We start from the raw sequence: 17,337 nt of genomic DNA on the forward strand, positions 1-17,337 counted from the left end.
TGTCCGAGCACGATGCTTTTTTTCCGCCCCATTGATCCACTTCTCCTTTACAACAGTGACCTTGGTGTCAAGGGCACGTTCACTCCTTGCAGTTGTTACACTCGAGATGCTTTTGCATCATCAGCACGCAGGTCCTGTAAATGCAAATGTGCACACCGTACATACAGTACATATGCTGAATGGCAATCAGTGTTGCCCTCTTATGCAGCAGCTGTAGCGTTTTTGTTTGGATATGAAATAGTCACTTAAACCCCTCCCATCACACAATACATTAGGGTGAAAAGCTTTATAATCTCCTTATAATTACTTATTGTGTGGGATAATGCACCATTTTCTTCTTCAGCTCTGTAGTGCACAAACTGTTTAGAGAACCCCCCTTAAAGCCCTTTGTACAAGCTACGCACTGTTTAAACCAAGGGTGCCCAAGTCCGGTCCTCGAGACCCCCTATCCAGCTTGTTTTCCATGTATCCCTCCTCCAACACACCTGAATTAAATAATCAGGTTTGTTATCAGGCTCCTGCAGAGCTTGATGATGAGCTGATCATTTGATTCAGGGGTGTTAAAGGAGTGAGACAAGGAAAACATGCTTGATAGGGGGTCTCGAGGACCGGACTTGGAAACTTCTGGTTTAAACCATGCAAAAGTACCATTGGGAGAGTCGATTTTAGGACTTTTTGGCAATAGTAATAACTACAGTTGTCCAATAATGACTTTATAACCGATATCCCGATATTGTACAACTCCGGAAATCTGATGCCAATATCAAACCAATATCGATATATGCGGTCGTGGATTTAACATATAATGGCTAATTGTATTGGGATGACTAATTGGATGCTTAAATAATGATAAATGTAACAACTTCGAGGTTTTCCAAATGTTTTTCCAAACATCAGGTTTTTGTAACAAGCGCAAGTGCAAAGTGCCAATAAGGTCCAATTCTGTCCTTAATGTGTGTGGGTGCACAAATCAGCAGATAGAGGACAAATTAAGCTCTAAAGAGAAGTCGTATGAAAGAGTAAAGTTGAATTGGCTTTACAGTGGTCATCTTTCTCTTGACAAGAGCACTGATACTTTTTTGTAAAACAAAACATTTTGTCACTAATATGAAATAGTCACAAATAAAGCAAAGTATTCACCGGGTTTCAATTTGAACAGCAACTGGTAGTGCAGCTTGCAAGCAATGAAATAATGTAACCACATTTTATCACAAATGCAAAGAAATTAAAAAAGAACAAGAAAACAACAACAACAAACGTACACATCTCCAATATTCAGTGGTACCTCGACATACGATCGCTTCGACACACGATCTTTTCGACATCTGACGTAAAATTTGACTCGCCATTTGTTTCTACATCCGACGACATGCTCGAAATACAACGACATGACAGCACCACAGACAGACGCACGGCAAAATTTATTGTCAGAGAAATCAACACAGGTTTCAAAGAGGTTTATACAGGTGGTCAAACAAGGATAAAGGTTACACTTACCATTGAAATGAGGATGCAAATTATTGAAAAATAGCGTGGGGTGCGCATCTGTGAACTGGCTCAACAATACATCTCCACGGTCCTCCTCCGTCCACTGTTCGCCAGTCTTTAAAAGTTAAGATGACAATTCATTTTGTGGTAACATCACCAAAGAAATTGCCAGCTTCGTCAGGTTTTTATCATTTATTTCAGAACTTATCCAACACAAAACGCCTCCTGACCGCCAAAGTTAACGGTGTTCTCAAGAAAACATTAAAAGTGAAAGTAAACTCTTAGCCGAAAAAAACGTCCGCCACTATAGAACCCGATTCATTACAGTACTACAGGAATTATTATTATTATTATTATCATATAATTGTTCAGATTTTTATTTATAATTTATTTGTCTTGCTTTGTGTAATTGCCATTTGTAATAGTGCCAGCAGTATTTATTAAGGATTTAGTATAGGTTTTTGGGCTGTGGAACGAACTAATTTGGATTATAATGTATTCTAATGGGAAAATCCTGCTCGACATACGACCATTTCTACTTACAAACAAGGTCCTGGAAAGAATTAACTTCGTATGTAGAGGTACCATGGTCATGAATACAAAACAAAGGAAGATTACAACTTACAAGTGATGTTTGTATAAGGCACAAACAACGCTGTGAGATGGCGAGAACTGCTATGGTACTTTTGCTGTAGAGTTTAGCTTTTCCATCTATCCCTCTCTATTCGCAAGGAGCTCTCGTCGACTTATGATTAGGTCAGCAGAAAGTACTGGAACTTTTCAAAACCAATTAAAGCATGCTCTGGTAGCGGGCGTCAAAACAGCATAAACATAGGCAGGCAATAAGTGGACATGACAGCACTGCCATATGCTTATTGGCGTTCAAAAAAACATATTCAATTGTTCAAATCAGATAGCACTAATGGGTTTACCAAATAAACCAGTGCTGTCCCAAGTACCGTAAGTCTTATTGTACGAACTGATGAAGCCTGCTAAACATCTTCTAAGACAGGTGTGGCAAATTCTCCACACTGTAGTTATGGTTTCCCTTCAGAGGGCCATTATGTCTGCCAACGTATATCCTGTCATGTATAATTGCCTGAATGATAGACAGACACTGCCCAAGGCTAAAAGTTTTTTGCATCCCCTTTCCAAAAATTTCAGGTCGCAAGTAGGAAATTCATGGAACTTGAGTCACCAAGGAACTATTCACATTTGCAGTCATTTTCACTATATTCCCACATACAGTATTGGATGACAGATCAATACAGTGCTTGATTAGCTCATTCGTGTATTATCACCAACAAGTTATTTGGGTTAAGTGCAGAGAACTTTGTCAACAAAAAAGGGATTTAAAACAAAATTAAAAACCGCGAAAATTACTAACCCTACAGGAATGGGTAGATTAAATATTTACACGCATTGGGTCAAATTCAAGGGGCAAAATTCACCGAGCAGTCTGGAGACCTGACATTATTTTATTTGTCTTACTGGCAGTTTAAAATTGGAGGCCAGTAAAAAATTATTTGCTTTTGTGGGCCACACAAAATGATATGGCAGAACAGATTTGGCCCCTTAGCCCTAAGTTTGATATCAGTGTTTGCTGATCGGAATGGCTCAGTAACGATGGATTCAATGCTCTGACAGTGAAATGACCGGGATGGATGACAATGTTGACAGATTTACCTAATGAATTCTGGAATATTTTAGGTTTTTTTTAAAATGGCTTTTCCTAATGGAATTATTAAATTATTGCACTACCTCAATTTGGGAAATCTGCTGGAACATGCCTTAGTTTACAGTTAAGCTTTAAACGAGAAAACTGCTACTCCCGTATGTCACAGTTGCAGGCACAAACAACCATTTACACCTTGGTACAATTCGAAAATAAATGACCATTCTCTTGAACTTGCTAGCTTTTCCACCAATCAAAAACAATTTCCTCCAACATGGCTTAGTGTCGTGTGTCCCTCCAGCAAATGGCCGGTAAACGTCGCTCCATTCATTGGCCGCACCTCACGTCATATTCTGTGTTCATGATTTTTAGAAACAGGATGAAGGTTTGGTTCTTTTGGACTTAGTGTCCGACCACCTGGGCCTGCAGGAAAGGCAGCTCTTCAGTCTGCAGATCAGAGAGTCCAACACCGCCATCTCCTCACTCACAGCCAACACACACTCGCCTGTGAGTGTGCAGTGCACTTTCCCCCTCCTAACCAGCCAGTGTGACACATTGCACTTACTCATTGCTGTTTAACCACAGGGTGTGCTTGCATTGTTTTTTTAAACCCCCCCTCAAGCCCATTTGCTTAATGTTTCTTTTAGAGATGGTTGGAGCCTGAAAAACCCTTGAAGAAGCAGATAAAAGGTGTGTAGCAAGAAATATATTGCCAATTTTCTCCCATTCAAAAGTACATATTGATATTTAGTGTATAGATGATTGAGGTAACGTTGAATTTAAGATGACACTAACATGGTAACATTTCTCTACAGGTCTTGCATGTCCATTTTATCTAAACTTCCGAGTGCGCTTCTTCATTTCCGATCCCAACTCTCTTCAACATGAACAGACAAGGTGCTCTAATATTTGTATTACATTTATTTTGTTTTTAATTCCGTAAATACAACACAACAACAGGTCTCGTGGAATTTGGTAGATATACTGAATCCTGATTATTCTGCATTTATTATAAGTAATGTTACTCCAATACTGAGAAAAAAAAAAGTCGCAAATAGCATTATTATGTGAATTGGAACCATATTTTGAGACAATTTAACTACATACATCAATTTGGCAAAGCGCAGAAAACGAGAAATTAGTCTTTTAATCTGGCGTTTAGCCACGCCTACCATTATAGGGCTCTAGCGTCCCCAACAGGAGAATGACGTCGGCAGGGTCATGGTTTCATCTGATTTAGAATTCAGCCCATTGAGGGGGAATTATTCAGAAAGAGGAAAATGCGACGAAGAGAGCCGCAAAATGGCATTTTTTCCGTCTCTCCAATATTTTTACGGGGTATTCTTTTTATCGAAGTATTTTTCCCATTTGCTAAATAATGACAAATGACAAAAAAAAAAAAAAGACAAAAATGACAGTCTTGTGCTAAATGGAATATGAAATATTAAAATGCATTTATTCAGTATGACATGACAAAATTACTACATAATGGTCAGAACTCAAAACTGTCTACTTGCACCTCCCAAACTATATTTTATGCCACCAGAGTTAGTCCGGCTTTTGTCATTTCCCTGCCCCGGCTTCGAAGAGCGTAAACAAACCAGGAGGCGTGACAGCTAGCCGGCATGCTAACCCGAACTGAGTGATGTTTCAAAGTCTTATTCTCGGCTTTCGAAGCGAAAAATCACACAAAACTACCGTGGATGATGTCACACGGCTGCAGGCTCGCTGGACTCGTTACCCTGCTTCGGGCAGGAGAGCTCATTTGTCGGGGAAGCAACTGATGTATGACCGCCGGGCAAAACGGCCAAGGTCGGAGGAGTGCGTAGCTGCCACATGGTCAACATGAATATGGCATAAAATAACGCTTTACTACACGGCGGAGACGTAAACAGTGAGAGAGCGGCGTGCAGTTGTTGTGCAGCTAACACGGCAGGATGTGTCTGAGAGAACTTTTCTACATGTCTGTCCGTGATCAAACGTAAGTAAATAGTCGTTCATTTAAAGGAAGTTTGTAGTGTTTACTTTGTAATTGCTGTATTGTGGCCATTTTGAACACAAAGTTGCAATTTCTGATGGAGTTGAAAATTTGACAGGACAGCGGGCACACGAAGAGGGAAATAAGCCGAGTATAGCGCTCTTCCGGTGGGCACGGGAAGGACCGACGAGTGTGTGCGGCTGAGTGGCATTGTCGTTGGACAATCAGCCACAAAATGCAAGCCACCGCTGTATTAAAACGTGTGCCATTATCCCAGTATTTGACATAATACAAAATAGGATGTTTACTCACTTCCTCGTAAGTCCAATGGTCCCACAGTAGTAGGGCTTGTTTTGGCCAATACCCGCGGTGAATGGGAACCTTTTGAAGTCCAAAAAGGCTGGTGCTGCAACAATTTTCTGCAACGTATTTGGCTGGCGTGATGCGAAAAATAAATGAATTAATCCGCAAAATCAGATGAATCTGCATGCTATAAAGCAATGCTGTATTGTGAGACTCTGACCCAGGTGAACCAACATTTGCATTCCTCCTCAAAACAGGAAGTTATTCATTTTCATGGCGGGGATTCAAAAAATTGAAATAAAACGATCGCTTCCACACACATCCAAGCAGTCTATTTCATTCTATGTCATCTTGAAAGGTAATTTAATATAAAAATACAATAGAGAACAACATGCTGAATTAGTGTACAGTATGATGTTACATGATGCATGAACAATGAAATGCGAATATACTGTCCTCACCAGGACGCTACGGCTCGGTCCTGGCTATTCAGCAGGCTAAACTCCCAAATGATGATGCTGGACGTCCGTATAATTTGCTGAATCAATTTCATCCTCGATACCAAACAGGTTCGCATCAACGTAAATGAATAATGATTAGCTGCTATTACAGCAATGACACAAACGATTAGCATGTGCTCGCTAGCATTAGCACATCGTTCAAACAACCACACAACTAGCTCTAAGTGTCCGATCGCGGGTGGAAAACGCACAACAACAACAGAAAAGATGACACACACAGGCGTTGCCTCTGTATAGATATTTTACAAGCATAAACAACGAACGTTGGTTCACAGCCGTGTTTCTCTCTCGCTAACTCGCCCACTCACTCGCTACGTCGCTGTCGGTCTTCTTCTGGCGTGTGAGCGCTCTTCTTCACGTAAACAAGTGCGAGTGCGCCCCCACGTGGGCGTGAAAGCGCCACAAACTAACTAACTAGAAATTCCAAAAGGTTCTGATACTTTTTCGTATCTCTCTCTCGCTCTCTCTCGCCCAGTCGCTCAGAGACGCTGCGTAGCTGTCTACTTCTGGCTTGTGAGTGCTCTTCTTCGAGTAAACAAGTGCGAGTGCGCCCCCGCTTGGGCGTGAAAGCGCCACAAACTAAAAGCATGCATTTCAATGTAAAAAAGTCAATAACACAATTGAACACACATTGCCAAAGGCAGAACGCGAACGTGGCCATAGCTATTAAGAGTTATTCAGATAACTGTAGCATAAAGAACATGCTAACAAGTTTACCAAACCATCAGTGTCACTCCAAATCACCAAAATAACATGTGAAATTATATCATAATTTGTTATAAATTTCACACATAAGTCGCTCCTGAGTTTAAGTCGCATCCCCAGCCAAACTATGGGGGGAAAAAACTGCGACTTATAGTCTGAAAAATACGGTAAATCAAAATGTCAAACTTAATATGAGCTAGTGCAATGCTTCCTCATGTCTAACCTTTATATTTAGAAAAATCTCTGGGGGCAAAAAACAGTAAAATCTTGTAAAATCTTTGCTGCATCTTTTATATTTCATTACATTGTTTGTAATCTCCGCGTATTTCTTCATTTTGATTCATAATGACACTGCTTAGCCCCAGCCAAATGTGTGTTCCTTTGTTAGTCTTTCTTAAAAATTTGTTCTTCCTAGGAATCTTTACTTCCTCCAGATCAGGACTGACATAAAAGAAGGCAGGTTGGTGCACACAACAAGCCTGAACATAACCAAAGCAATCCAGCCCATTTGTGTAAACTTTAATAGGTGTTGCTTTTTGATTGCAGGTTGCAGTGCCCGCTCAGTTCAGCTGTCGTGTTGGCCTCTTATGCCGTGCAGTGTAAGTCTCCCTCAGCAACCAATGATTAATGACCTAATAACAACGGTGTGAATAATCACACACTGCTCATTGTGCTCTCTAAATTCACTGGGAATACAGTATGGCAAAAGGTAATTGGACACCAGGATGTAAAACAATAATTTGGAACTTTGCAGTGAAACACTCCTTTTAGGAAGACTTTCCTACAAGATATTTTTTAGTTTGTCTACGTTATCTTTTTGCCTATTCATCAATACAAGTTTTTTGATTTGGAAATGAAACATACAGTATAATATGCATACATGTTCACCTTCACCTTTTTCTGTTTAGACGTCTAATTCTTAAAGAGATAGACAACACAGTATAAACGACCTTCCTGTAAAAGGCAGTTGCTCAAAGCATTCAAGTATGCAATTCCCATATTTCTGATAATGGAGAAAATAACATTTAAACAAACAAAAAAGGACATCGCTGCCATTTGTGACGTTAATGTTGCCCACGCATGTACACGTTAAATGACTCGAGGACAGGTGCATGTGATAATGAGTATTAGGACATCACAAGGAAGGGCGGGCTATCTGGGTTGAGTACATTTGATTGGCTAAAAGAGTATTGGCATTGATAACATGTCTGCTCACACACTAAGGGCCCAAGTACACCAGATGCATGATCGTTGCGGTTCTGGTCCGGTTCATTGTTGACTGCATGCCACGCATTACGTCAAAAACAGGCAAATCATACTGGCTGCGCACGGCTGCGGTCAGCCAAGTCCGTCCCCTCGTGAGCTCTCGCGTGATCGCGCGCTATAATGTGCCATTTAAAACAACGAAAAACACACAGAGTCTATACTCATCAGAGAAGCAGAGAGAGAGAGAGCACATTTTTTCTTTGCATATTGATATTTTAGTTATGTCTGTCTCTTAATTCCAGATTGACTGCATCATGTTGAGATCAGGGCTCCGTGTGTGGGGGCAAAGGGGCGGGGCCCTAATATGCCCTTGGTTGTGTCGGTGGGTTTATATCTTTGTACACATTTAAAATTTACAGCACATAACATCTCATAGAGCTGTTATAAACAACTGTTAAATAATCTGCAATATTTATAAAATGGATGGCGAATTATATACTACACGAGTTAAAAAACAGCATAGTTGGAATTGGTGTCTCAACACTGCAGATTCCTGTGCCAGTGCAAACTGTTGGTTTTTCAATGAAAAGTCAAGTAAAATGTAGGAAAGAAAGAGAAACGTCTCGAATAGACCACCAGGTCGAAACTTGTGGGTGTCTCTATTCACTTTCGTGCTTTTCCCCCTCGACTCTGTATACAAAACGACATTGTGTGTGCGCCGGGCACGAGAATTTCTGCGGTGGAACCACTTCCAGATACGCTTCTTTTTTTTTTTCCCTCAAAGTTGTCAGCACGTCATGTGTTTGATATCATTGCCAGAAAAACACACATAATAGGACACCTTGCAGCTTCGCTTTTAATGCTGTCCTTATAATAACGATCTGCTGCATCGTATATTACTTTGTGACTTTCCAGTTTCCACCTCCATGATGAAACGTTCTTCGTCCATGTTCTCTGGTCCGGCCCAGCTCCGCCCATTTTGTCAGATGCGTGTCCGGCAAAAATAGAAAATAGCCTATACCATCCGGCGGGCATGCGGCACGCCGGAGATGGTTCCCAGTCAATCCGGAGCACTGACGCGGCCGGTATACGTTGAACAATAGGATAAAATGGGAACGGATTGGCTCCGGCGCAATTTTTTACCGGAGTCGGACCGGAACCGCAACGATCATGCATCTGGTGTACTTGGGCCCTTAAGGCAGTGCTTTTCAATTATTTTCTGTGATGTCCGCCCAGGAAGACGTAAACATTTCGTGCCCTGCCAACTCTCTGCCACCACTGTAAATCGCATCATTTGTATATAAAATAATTTTAAGTACACCTCTACGTAACATTGTGTCATTTTTAAGATCAAAGAAAAAAGTAATATAGTAGATCTACTTCATGAGCGGATGGGCGAAAAGTGTCATTGCATGTAATTGACTTTCCTATATATATATAAGTTGTAAAGCAATAAAAATGCAACAAAAATAAATGAAATGAACAAAAACATTTATTTTTATAATGGGTCAAAATTATTTTTCGAACAGATCATGTGACTAGCAACGTAGACAGTCATTTGCTTTGCATATAATTTAAAAAAAAAAAAAAAAAATGAGGGGAGGGCAATTTTATTTTTTTAATGATTTTTTTCTTTGATTTAAAATATATATATATATTTTTTTGATTGCAGCAACTTTTTGGGGATTAAATGATTTAGACACAAATGTCCTACCCATAATATGGCCCAAACAAAAAAGGATTGTTTCAATCAAAGAAAACTTTTCAATTAAAAAATAAGTATTCAAATGCAAAATTTTCAATCTCAAATATTTTTTCACGTTCAAAAACTTTTTCCATGATTGCAATTGTTGTTTTTTGTGATTGATTTTTCTTTTTGAATTTTTATTTTTTTTGTTTTTGAAGCAATTTATTTTGTATTTTATCAAAAATGGCCTAGCCAAAATGTGGCCCAAACACAAATCAACATCACTTCAAAAAAAAAAAAAAAAAAAACTTGACTTCACCCCCCCCAAAAAACACAAAGAAAAATAGCTTTCACATTTTTTGAGTTTATTTATTTATTATTTTTGCAATCAAACTGTTTTTTTCTTTTCTTTTTTTTTTGATTGAAGCGACTTTTTTTGGGGTTGAAAATATATATTTTGATTGAAGCAACTTTTTTTTTATTGAAGCAACTTTTTTTTGATTGAATAATAAAGACACAAATCTACCTCCATATGGCTCCACCCAGGGGATACAATTTTTGACTGGGGTAACTACATTGGCACGACACCGGCTGGCATACCATATTCAATGGATGACGATGTTGGCAGAAAGTATTCCCTAAGCAGCCTGATTTAGAATTCCCCTCAAGAATAATGGGAAACAAAAAAAACACTAATTGTCAACTTATTATTAGAAATATTCTATAAAGTTTAACTTTATTGCTGACATTGCGTTTCCGGGTCATCAACATATTGTGCCCCCCCCACCCCAAAAGTCAAACTCCGCCTATGATCTACTTACAACATTGTAAGACAAAGCGCCTCATTTTGCCAGAATTTAAAAAAAAAAAAAAAATGTCACACCCAAAATCTAAACATACACTTAAGGTACATTTTTTGATAATTTGATACTGAAAAATAAAATTTAAAATAATCAATAAATAATAATAAACTCAAATTGATTCACAGCATTAACTCATGAGGACAATATGCCAAACAATTTGACCGAAAAAAACCCCTAAAATTAATAGAACAAAAATGACAGTGTCAATGGACAGAGGGACAGTTTTTATTTTTGCTGAAGGCAGTATGAGCTCCTTTGATATGGTGTTACAAAAAAGGTTTAGTCTTTCCTTTTATGGGGTAACGGCAACAACAAATGGAGGCTTGTTAGCATGCATAGTGCTAGGTAGCATTAAGCTAGTGGAGCTTGTGCTATTGTTTTAAATAGTCAACATTTAATTCTCGTTGTTTTATGTTTGATTCGACAATAACCTTTAGCTGACAGAGGCAAAAAGCACCATCAACACTTTTTCTAATAATTTTATCTGTCAAATTGCTGCTTGTTGTAAAGTGTGTTGAGTTAATCACGTCACCATACAGATCTCGAATATTAAGTTTGCTCTTCCAGGCCAAAGAATGAAAAAAACCAAAACAAAAACGTGATTTGCTTTAATAATTAATCAAGTCAAGACATTTGGCGAAATTGCATACCAACTTGAACTTCTCATGACTACTTCTCTTTGATTCATAGCCGAACTGGGGGATCACTGTCCATCCCAGGAAAGCGGTTACTTGTCAAAGTGCCACTTCATCCCTGAGCAGGAAGAAAACTTTATATCCAAAGTGGAGGACCTGCACCCAAAGCACAAGTAATGTGATTCATTGCATCCATTCAAACCCCCGCTGTGCTTTGCAGTCAGTTCATTAACTCGACTATACGTGCGTGCGTGTTTATACAGGGGTCTAAAAAAATGTGAGGCAGAGCTATGTTTCCTTAATACAGCACGAACATTAGAGCTATATGGAGTGGAGCTGCACGCCGCCCTGGTATCATGGTCTAATGCATTAAAACAGTTATTTCATGCTTGACTTTCTTTTTATTGCTGACATTTGACACTCACTTGCCTGTCTCACTTTCAGGACACTAACAATGCCCCTCTCATGGTGGGCTTGGCATCAAGTGGTGTTGCAATATTTTGTAATATGATTTGCTCCAGTTTCTTCCCCTGGTGAGTGATGCTGCGCTATTTGAATTTGTTTACCTTTATCTTTTTTCCTTCAAGTTGAAAACAATTGACATTCAAATGGCATTGTCATGCAGGGCCAACATTATCAAGATTTCATTTAAGAGGAAGCGCTTCTTTATACACCTCAAACGTAAACATGTGAGTATTCTGTCACTGATAAAGTGCCTGTGACATTAAAAAAAAACATGTTTATTTCATATAACAAGCGGTATTTTATGCTCCTGAATGAAACTGACTATTTGGATGTGTGCAGAAGCGATCAATATATTTATTCAATTATTTGAATCCCTTGCTACAAAAATTAGAGACTTCCGGCCTCGGTCTTGGATTGAGGAAGAGTGCGGATGTGACGTTAACGGGAGGCATCATTTTCACTATACAGTCATACTATTGTATGCAAAACAACTGCAGATCCAGCCGATTTTGCGGATTAATTTCTTTATTTTTCGCGTCACGCCAGCCCAATGTGCTGCAGGCTCTTTTGTTGCTACACCAGGGAGTGGTGTGAGCCTTTCTGGGTTTCAAAAAGATCCTGTACACCGCGAAGAATGAGCAAAACAAGTATGACATTGGACGGACGAGGAAGTGAGTAAGCTACGTGTATTATTTTATGTCAAATACTGGGATTATGGTGCGCATTTTAATAATGAGGTGGCCTGCATTTTGTGGGTGACAGTGCTCCCTGTCCACCAAGAAGGCGGTAGTGGCCGCCTCCCTTGGCGATGTGCTCGTCTACGGTTCTCGATTGTGTCGAGATTTCCACCTCCCTCGGCCCTCTTTGCGTGCCCGCCGAGAGCGCGCTATTCTCGGTTTGGGCTCGGGTAGCCATGAGCTCCAATGTCGACTGGTTTGTCCACCGAGAGTGCACCATTTACGGCATTCATTCCCCAGCTGCATCCCCGCCGGCGAACACTCCTGCCGGGGCCATAGCAGGGCCGATCCGTGAAGGCTGTCACCCCCGCCGCCGTATGTGACATGAGTCGGAGTAGTTTTGTGTGATTTTTCGTTTTCGAAAGGCGAGGAAGAGACTTGGTAGAGCCGCTTGGTTTGAGTTAGCGTGTAGCCTAAATCTCACACTGCTCTTTTGTTTACACTCTTTCCTCTGCCTCCAAGTCCCCACTGGGAAATGACGAGCCGGATTAACTCCGGTGGCAGAAAAAAATCGTTTTGGAGGTTTAAGAAGTCAGCGGTTTTGACCATTATGCAGTAATTTAGCCCTGTCGTACTGAACAAATGCATTTTTAATATTTCATATTCCATTTGGCATATGACTGTTATTTGTCATGACCATACAATTTATTTAGCAATCGGGGAAAAATACTTGGATACAAAGAATATCCTGTAAAAATATTGGAGTCGAGAGATAAAAACATTTTGATAATAATTATTAACGAAAATCCCATTCAAATAACAAGTGACAACCAATCCTGTGGTGTATGACAACCAACCCCACAATGGGGATTGTTGTCAAAAAGTGTAATTTTCGGACTACAAGCCCCTATTTTTTCCCTCATTTTGAATCCCGCTGCTTATAGTCCAGCGCAGCCATTTTGTTGATTTTTTTTTGGGGGTTAATAGGCAACACTTTATTTGACAGCGGCGCCATAAAACTGCTATAATTATGACATGACATTATCATGGGCACTAATGAATGCTTATGACTGATTAAGGGACAGTTTCCATGGCGATTCTGCGACACCAAGACGCAATCACTGTGTTGCGAGGGGCCTCGCGTTCATATGGTGTCGGCGATGACTGAAGGCAAAGACGCAAACCTTTGAATCCTGCCTCCAAGGTGGAAGGATTCGATTGCGGGGGCTTGCTCTGCATCCATATCAATGGAAAGCTTCCATGCCGATAGACGTCAGCACTCGCACACTTCACATTGGTCGTGTGCAGCGGTGCTACTAAACATTAAAAGCAGCAAATGGCGGAACGTCAGCTTTATTTTACTGTTTTAATTATGTTTTTAATTCAAATATGTTGAATGTTTCAGTTTTTTTCCTTTTGGAGCAAAAGAAAAATGCCATTGCTTTGAGCGGGCGGGCATGTTGTCTTCCAGGCTGAGGAGGTTGTTGGGGTCAAAGTGCATTATTCGCTGTCACCTTGTAAATCTGCACTGCCCCCTATGGCCTGGCATGAATACTCCATCGTTTTGATGCGGAATTGTGACATTGGTCGAATGGAGACTGAACCACTGAGATGCAAACATGAAATTTTTCATCTTCTCAGAGAGTCACCATGTAAACAGCCCCTCAGTGTCATCTGGCAAATTATGTGACTAACTCCGTTTATGTCCAGCAGGGATCTTTTACATCCATTCAAAATGGAGATAATTTGCCGGATGACACAAAATGACATCCGTCACAAGCATTCATTAATGCTCATGGCAGTGTCATGTCATAATTATGATGGTCCTATGACAGTCTTATGGCGCCACTGTCAAATCAAGTGTTACCAAATTCCATAATTAACAATTAATGAAACAACTAGAACAGTGACTGAAGAAATAATTAGCACAGAACATGAATTTTGGTTTGGTATTTACGTCTTTAGCACTGCAATGCATGCGAGGAGGCATGTTGGACGACAACAGCGTTGACAGCAGAGGTTCACTGTCTCCCTAAAGAGAACAGTGATGGCCAAATGAAGCTTATTGAAGCAATGAAGCTTTGAAGCCAATTGGTTCAAAGCTTCATGGTGGTTCATTTGGTCTTATGACAGTCTTATGATGCTGCTGTCAGATAAAGTTTTACCGGTGGATATCTTTTGGTTTAAATATCCCATAATACAGTGAGGACAGCTGCATCTTATAGTCCAGTGTGGCTAATCTATGAAAAAATGCCGTTTTCGTCTCAAATTTGGTGGGTGGCGGCTTACACCGTAATTTCCCGAATATAACGCGCACTTTTTTCCCCAAAATCAACTTGTAAACTCATGGTGCGCATTATAAACGGGTACATGGATGGAGACAGAAATATATATGTATTACATATATATATAAACCGATTTTTTTTTTCATTGACACGGCCACGTTGTGTTGAAGAAATGTATGCGGCGACCCGTTGCCGACCATTACGGTACGTGACGTCACCGTTTTGTTTCGGTAATACTTCACTCTAATCGGCCAAATGATTTCGTCTGTGTTAAATTCTGCTTTTTTCACTCTTCATAAAGCACAGAATTTAGTTTCTTGAACTCATTTGAGTCGACGTTTATTGCAGCTCCGCAATTCGGACCATAACAAATGTAAGGACACACACTTCCTGTGTCCGTCAACTATATCGGTCCCTCGGGAAACTCAAACCCAAATAACAATAGTTCCTTTCATTACTGTTGTGTTGACAGCTATGAGCTCTCACGGATTTCCGACTTACGTTCTCACTTTCATTTTACCGTATCAATCCATGGAAGAAACATTTATTCATCATGAGGAAACGAGCAAGTTATACAGCAGCCTTTAAAAGAAAAGTCACATCTGTTTTGTTTTCTCCTAGATTCTGGTAAGTTGGAGAAGTTGTCAAATCATATTATTACCGTAAATATTGTCAGTTTACGGTAATGTTTTGAACTACCAATGTGCTATGCTTGTGCTGTGTTTCACCAGTCAGTAAAATGACATCTCTGTATCTGTACACAAGCTCTGTTGTCTTCTAAAATTAGGGTGCGCGTTATAAACGGGTACAATAATTTCCCCTAGATTTTACAAGTAAATTTGGGGTGCGCATTATACACGGGTGCGCCTTATATTCGGGAAATTACGGTAGTCAAGTGCACCCTAAAGCACAAAGGTTACGGTAATTAAAAAAAAAAGTTGAAAAGTGAAAAGAATATTAAATCCTACCCAAGTGGTCAACTTTTCCTGTAATGAATGAATGACTTATAAAACGTGTCAATGGGAAAATTGTGACAACAAACCCCATTCTCCCATTCTGATTCATTCAACTAGAATGCAACTGATACTTCAGGCTAAAATTGTTAGTATAAGTGGTAGTGTTTTAGATGGCAGGATACTTCCTAGTTATTGAGGCTATTTGAAAAGATGTTTTTCATTTTTCTTAAAGATCAGTTCTAAAAAAAACCTGGCAGGACAACTAGCATGATTCATTATCACACCATCACTTACTTCTCTTTTAGTAGACTCGGGTTTAAAAAAAAAAACAACTGAGGGGAAGGTTCTTTTTCTATAAAGAGACGCTTCTCTGCATTATCATACCCACTTGGATGAGACAAAATTGCATGAACCCCCAGGGTTGGCATTCGTTTGCATGTGTTAGCGGTACATTACTACTGACTAACTAACATTAATAAAAAATTCATCAAACCAGCCGCACAGTACAGTTCATCATACATTTTTCAAAGCATAATTTACATTTAGTGTTGTCATCCATGTTTACCTTAGAATAGCTCTACCTAGTTGACATGCCACTTAATCCACCTGCTTGAAAGTTGGTGTCGGCGTATCGGTGAATTTTGGAGTAAGCAGCATACAGATGTACAGTATCGGCCACAGTTGTTGGTGCCTCCCTAATATTTTATTCTGTTCTAGATACAACCATCGAGATAATGTGAAACAATTGTTATCCCACAGGGGGAGACCCAGGACTGTGTGGTGCCTCTAGTTCTACCGTGTCCAAAGACCTGTAAGAACCTTTGGCGCTCCTGTGTTGATCACCACTCATTCTTCAGCTGCAACCGCACCTCCAGGAGCCCCAAACATAACAATAGCACAGTTCATTCTTATAGGAAGTTGATAACTCACCACCTGGGCCTGACTAACAACAAAAATGAAAGGTGCCCTTGAATTTTAAATACCTAAATATTAAAGATTGTTTGGAAATATATATATTTTTTCACATTTTGTTTAAACTTTTAGGGGGCCAGTCTGTCAACGAGTAGTTGGTGGGATGGTGTGGAACCCAGTGTTACGGCGGTCTATTTCATCAGAATATTTGGAGACAAAGAGTCTACCGTCTAGATCACCTCCCAGCACTCCCAACTGGTACAGCAACCATCCAGATTTAAAGACTCCTTGCTGATGGGATTCTAGAATCATCATCATACCTTTTTCCGGATTTATGTCTCTGTGACAGGCGCAGTCCTCGTGTTCGCCATGGCATCCGCAAAGGGCGCCCATCGTCCATGGAGCTGGGCAGTGAGCTAAAGGACATGTCTGAAGGAGAAGATGTCTTCTACACGTACAGAGCGTCTGTCAGCAGCAGCAAGGACAGCGAAGGGGACAATTCGCTGCATCAGTGCGTATTTCGTCTTCTCATTATTTTTACAGGAAGAATTTTCATTTGAATCCTGACAACTCTTTGCAATATCGAAGTTTTTAAACTTTTGGATGAGTTGATTTAGACTGCGTGGATTCATTGCCTTTATGAGAAATATCTATCAAACTGAAGAGTATGCTTGTTTGTTGGACTATTCAGGGAAGATCAAGATAGAGGTGAATAACTGTTTTACATAAACCTCCCTTGCCTGACTGAATTTATCAGTCACTTGTGACATATGTTTCCTTTTAACTGTTTGCCAACAGGGTCCGTTGATTTTCATTTTTTCCTTATTACAACCCCCGCTCTTAAGAGTTTTGTTTTCAAAACACATATCTTAATTTATAGTTTCATAACCTACTTGAGATTTATCAGTTGGAACAATCACGCTTTCACTGTCAGAATACAGACTACACTATCAATTACAATGGTGCTTTTATGCCGTTTTC

At 40.0% G+C, this 17,337-nt stretch overlaps 1 protein-coding gene across 2 annotated transcripts in view; it reads left to right on the forward strand.

Moving 5' to 3' along the window:
• ptpn3 (protein tyrosine phosphatase non-receptor type 3) overlaps positions 1–17,337 on the forward strand; it is a 59,434-nt gene that overhangs the window by 3,036 nt on the left and 39,061 nt on the right. For both annotated transcript variants that reach the window (XM_057834092.1, XM_057834093.1), the window contains exons 3-14: positions 3,536–3,670; positions 3,811–3,853; positions 3,979–4,060; positions 7,086–7,130; positions 7,217–7,269; positions 11,117–11,234; positions 11,325–11,412; positions 11,506–11,594; positions 11,687–11,750; positions 16,204–16,406; positions 16,489–16,614; positions 16,706–16,867. In XM_057834092.1, the coding sequence (XP_057690075.1) occupies positions 3,536–3,670; positions 3,811–3,853; positions 3,979–4,060; positions 7,086–7,130; positions 7,217–7,269; positions 11,117–11,234; positions 11,325–11,412; positions 11,506–11,594; positions 11,687–11,750; positions 16,204–16,406; positions 16,489–16,614; positions 16,706–16,867 (1,208 nt within the window). The remainder of the gene's footprint in view (positions 1–3,535; positions 3,671–3,810; positions 3,854–3,978; positions 4,061–7,085; positions 7,131–7,216; positions 7,270–11,116; positions 11,235–11,324; positions 11,413–11,505; positions 11,595–11,686; positions 11,751–16,203; positions 16,407–16,488; positions 16,615–16,705; positions 16,868–17,337) is intronic.

Source organism: Corythoichthys intestinalis, chromosome 4 (genome assembly GCF_030265065.1).
Source record: "Corythoichthys intestinalis isolate RoL2023-P3 chromosome 4, ASM3026506v1, whole genome shotgun sequence".
Lineage (NCBI taxonomy): Eukaryota > Metazoa > Chordata > Actinopteri > Syngnathiformes > Syngnathidae > Corythoichthys > Corythoichthys intestinalis.